The sequence below is a fragment of the Frankliniella occidentalis genome, unplaced genomic scaffold (genome assembly GCF_000697945.3).
Source record: "Frankliniella occidentalis isolate FOCC.00 unplaced genomic scaffold, Focc_3.1 Scaffold395, whole genome shotgun sequence".
NCBI lineage: Eukaryota > Metazoa > Arthropoda > Insecta > Thysanoptera > Thripidae > Frankliniella > Frankliniella occidentalis.
Window position 1 is genome coordinate 158,344 of NW_026267517.1, and position 4,303 is coordinate 162,646.

The 4,303-nt window shown below is 56.4% G+C and overlaps 2 protein-coding genes across 2 annotated transcripts in view; one reads left to right on the forward strand and one right to left on the reverse strand.

The window, feature by feature from the left end:
- LOC127751250 (gustatory and odorant receptor 21a-like) overlaps positions 1-4,303 on the reverse strand; it is a 6,868-nt gene that overhangs the window by 1,774 nt on the left and 791 nt on the right. The window contains exons 2-6 of the mRNA XM_052274444.1: positions 1,319-1,433; positions 999-1,249; positions 627-887; positions 336-524; positions 137-235 (exon numbers count right to left, since the gene is read on the reverse strand). Of these exons, the coding sequence (XP_052130404.1) occupies positions 137-235; positions 336-524; positions 627-887; positions 999-1,249; positions 1,319-1,433 (915 nt within the window). The remainder of the gene's footprint in view (positions 1-136; positions 236-335; positions 525-626; positions 888-998; positions 1,250-1,318; positions 1,434-4,303) is intronic.
- Positions 1,557-4,157, forward strand: LOC113212673 (uncharacterized). The gene is made up of 2 exons (XM_026431479.2): positions 1,557-1,702; positions 2,672-4,157. The coding sequence occupies exon 2, from the start codon at positions 2,674-2,676 to the stop codon at positions 4,036-4,038; it is 1,365 nt and encodes a 454-aa protein (XP_026287264.1). The 5' UTR covers positions 1,557-1,702; positions 2,672-2,673; the 3' UTR covers positions 4,039-4,157.

Genomic DNA, 4,303 nt, shown 5'->3' on the forward strand with positions numbered 1-4,303 from the left:
GGGGGGGTCACTGTGGGTTGCCTACATACAGGGGTTTTGTATCACAAAGTGCCTACCTTTCAGGCGGCTCACTAGAGACAATGAGGGCGAGGGGGGGGGGCGATCACCTATACCGCGCCTGACCGTGATAACTCACCAAGTGCGCTACGCTGTGCGCGGCGTTGCTCAGGGCGACCATGGTGGTCGCGTTCGTGAGGGTCAGGCTCACGATCCACAGGCCCGCGGGGGTGAACCCCTGCAACAGGCGGCAGACCAGTCAGGTGCTGCCTCGCGCGCGAGCTCGCGCGCTTCCCCGTAGTATTATAATAATAGGGTGAGTAGAGTAGGACTCGGACCTCGAGGCACGAAATGACGATGTGCACGAAGCAGACGAGGAGCGAGAGGACCTGGATGGCCTGCACGCAGAGCAGGGACAGCCCGCCGCGGACGCCGATGTCCTGCATGATGCCGCTCAGCGAGGACCATAGCTCGCGGTAGGTGCGCAGGCGGGCCGCGGCGTCGGGCCGCGACCAGTCGCGAGATTCCTGTTCAAACAGGAGCACGTGGTCGTCGACCCCAGGACCCCAGGACCCCAGGACCCCAGGACGCCGACGCCGAGGAGACCGCATTTACAATCACATTTTTACCGTCCTGAACGACGACACGAGGAGTTCGGCGGCGTGGCGGAGCGCGGTGAACAGCCGCATCCACAGCAGCTTGAGCGAGAAGGTGACGAGGGTGGGGTACGCGTAGAACCAGGCCTGCCTCACGGGCATCTCCGCCTCGGGGAGCAGCATCAGCGGCACCGCGACGATGGGCGGCCAGAGCAGCAGCAGCAGCACGGCCAGGCGCCAGGACAGCGCCCTGGACGCGGCCAGGCGGCCCCCGCACACCCGCTCCAGGCGCGCCTCACGTCGAAACGACATCGAAACGAATTGGTCGAATAGACGCGTGTAGGCGTTATCGTTTCTACATTACACATACTCACGCGGTGAGGTGGTCGCACCACCACCACTCACCTGCACGTGGCTCCAGCCCTCCCAGACGGGCGGCAGCCGCGCGGCGTCCCTCCACATGAGGGGCAGCGTGAAGAACATGGCGAGGTACAGCAGGAACTGGATGGCCAGCACGGTGCGCGTCACGCCCGCCCCGCGCCGCATGTAGCGCACGCGGTCCTGCAGCACGCCCACCCACTCGTAGCCCACCAGCAGCAGGCAGGCGACCTGCACGGACAGCAGCAGCGCCCTGGTCAGCACCGACCCGCGGCCTCCTGCGCGGGCAAAGGTCAAGTTGGGTATGCGACTTGACAACAAGAACAACGGAAACACAGCACTATTACCTTTAGGCCGCTTGGCGGGCCAGGCGGCGAAGAGCCGCATGACGGAGTACACGGGCTCGACGGCATCCTGGAGGCTGTTACGGGACACCACGGAAGGGGCAGGGGTGGCTTTGTTCTGAAAATACAGTATCATTTCTTACATACACATGTTGATCCGCAACCGCAGTGCCCCCCCCCCCTCCACCCCTACCATACACACACACTCCAGCGACCGGTCTTTGAGTTTCCCAAGTTTCAACGATCGCCGCGCGGTCGCGCTGCAATCGGCAAAACTGGCGCCGTTCTTGTGTGCTTTTGTTGTTGTGTACGACTGATTTCATCGGAGTAAGCTCTAGTTTCAGTTCCTTGTTCAGGCCTAACCAACAACTAGCTTCAGCAGAAAAGGTAAGCCGTCATCAATCACTTTTAAATAGCGAAATGGACCACTGATGTAGGAACTCTAGAATAAGGCAGCGAGGAACGATAACCTAACCTAAAAGAAACCCACAGAGTGAGCAATGATTTATCAGATCGAAATCAGAATGACAATTAGATATCAGAAATGTGGCCATTTCAGGATCATTTTTGATGCGAAACCCCGCAGATTTCTGATGTCGAATATCGGTCGGATATCGCACTGATCACTGGATCCTGTTAATTATTTTTAATTTTTATCATGGACGAATTGAATGACGTGATTTATAGGTTGATTTTTAATTTGAGCATATTTCATGTAGGTGGTTGGTTATGTTCATGCGCAGTGCGCACTGTCTAAAATCAGGAGGAACGCAGAAGGTAGTGTTGTTAGAAATGGGAGTTTGATTTTTTGCCCCGCCTGGCAATATCTCAGACCTTCGTCATTACCATGGCTAGGTAGGTAGCTGATATACTTACTACTCGCCGTGCAACGAGGTTAGACAGTACCCTCGACCGTACCGTATGCCCGCGCGCACGTCCGGGTAGCGTACTCGCTCGCCGTCGTTGGTTAGACAACAAACAAGATAGACACCCCCCCCCCCCCCCCCCCCCCCCCTCACCCTTGTCTGGGAGCAGCGCCAGGCCTTTGTGCCTTCTCTACCCCAGAAGCGCCAACCACATTAAATGCGCTTCAATGCACATTGAAATGTGACAATGTAGAAAAGTGACACATTGGTGACACATTAAATGCGCATTAAACGCGCAATGCGCATTAAACGCGTATTAAACGCTGTAATGCACTTTTAAAGAAAGCGTCACCAGTGTGTCACCTTTTATGTGCATTTCTATGTGCATTGAAGCCCATTTAACGCGGTTGGCCGGTTATGGCGCTACTGGGGTAGTAAGTTTTAAAATTTAATTTTATTTTACGATAGTCAAGTGACTGTATCTTTGCAGAAATGGAGAAGTTGCCTGACGACGTCGTCCTGGAGATATTGAAATATGTGGATGTGGGGGACCTCTTCGCCTGCCGCCTCGTGTGCAAGAGGCTCGAGAGGCTGTGCAGGTCTCCGTACGTGTGGAGGCACCGCTACCTCCGGGACGAGGAAGACGAAGATGGGGCGCTGTGTCCTTCACTGCGCATCGCTCCCTGCCTGAGCTCTATAGTGATTGCCACCCCGGCAGAATGTTCACTCGTGTTCTCGACCAGGTGCGCCGTGGCGAAACTGCGCGTCCATGTGCACGCGGGCGGCTCTCTGCACGCCGCCCTGGTCATCCGAAACCAGGAGGCCCTCGGTCGGTTGAAAGAACTTGACGTTTTCCTTTTCCCTGGAGCTGGGGCTGACGCCAGGGTGCTGTTTGAAACTCTGGCGGTGACGTCAGGGCTGGGGAAGGTCAGCATCTATGGACTACCGGCTTCCCTACCCTACACATCCAGCCCCCACGACAACGTCGAGTGTGTGTCGTCCCTGGGGTCGAGCCTGAGGTCGTTCAGCTGGAACGTCGCCATCGCCTCGCAGCACACCGCCCCCCACTACAACATCCTGCTGGACAGACACGCGGCCACGCTCGAAGACGTCCAGCTCACCAGCTTCTTTGGTGCGGGGTCAGTCTTCGCGTCCTCGGCGTTGACGGCGCCGCTCCTCGCCCGCATGGCCAGCCTGCGCGTCCTGGCCTGTCACCTCCTGCCCGGGCTGCCGGTCGTGGCGCAGTGCGAGTCGCTGCGGGAGGTGAAGCTGTACGTGACGCACCCACAGACGCAGCCCGACTACGACGGGGCCGCCGAGTTCCTCCGTCGCGCCGACCAGCTGAAAGCTGTCTTGCTGCTGTACCGAGGGAACTACGGTCCCGGTGACGACGGCGTCGACCTCGTCTCGGCGCTGGCGGCGTCGGGTCGGTCCCAAGTGGAGTCGCTGAGCATCGGTAACGAGTGCAGGGACGACACCTTCCCGCAGCTGCAGCCGCTGTTGGGCGCGCTGCCCTCTCTCCCCGCCCTCCGAGACCTGCTGGTGGACGTGATGCCGCAGGAGCTCCTGCAGGCCATCACGCCCGCCTTGGCGCCCGGGCTGCGCAGCCTCAAGTTGCGGGTGCATCAACGGGACAGCTTACCTTGTATCCACTCCTGGCTGCATTTGGATGCGATCAAATCTTTTCTGCTGGCGAACCCTTCTCTGGAGCTACATCTTCTCTCTAGACCAAAGTTCTGCACTATCGTCAGACCCTGTACAGTGTGCTCATTGGGTTGTCAGTACAATTTATGGAAAGACAGCGATCCTGGAGGCGATTATTGGTTGACTGTCACTTGTAAAGATTTAGATCACTAACCAAGTGTATTCGAAATGTATCAATTATCAATTATGTATATATATGTACATATAGTGGTTTGCTTGTTGGATATATTGTACGTTCTGTACTAATAAAATGTTCTTAAACTTTTAAAAAATTAACGCCGTAACTCCTACCTACCAATATTTTCCACAAATGTCATTCAAAAAAAGAATAGGTTACCAATGAGTTTGAGAAAAAAATCATGTGTTTTCAGCACTACTGTCTGCTTTTAAAGAGATAAGAAAGTGAGAGGTAGCGGGG

Coding starts and splice junctions, on each gene's coding strand:
- LOC113212673 (XM_026431479.2), top strand. CDS start 2,674: ATGGAGAAGTTGCCTGACGACGTCGTCCTGGAGATATTGAAATATGTG.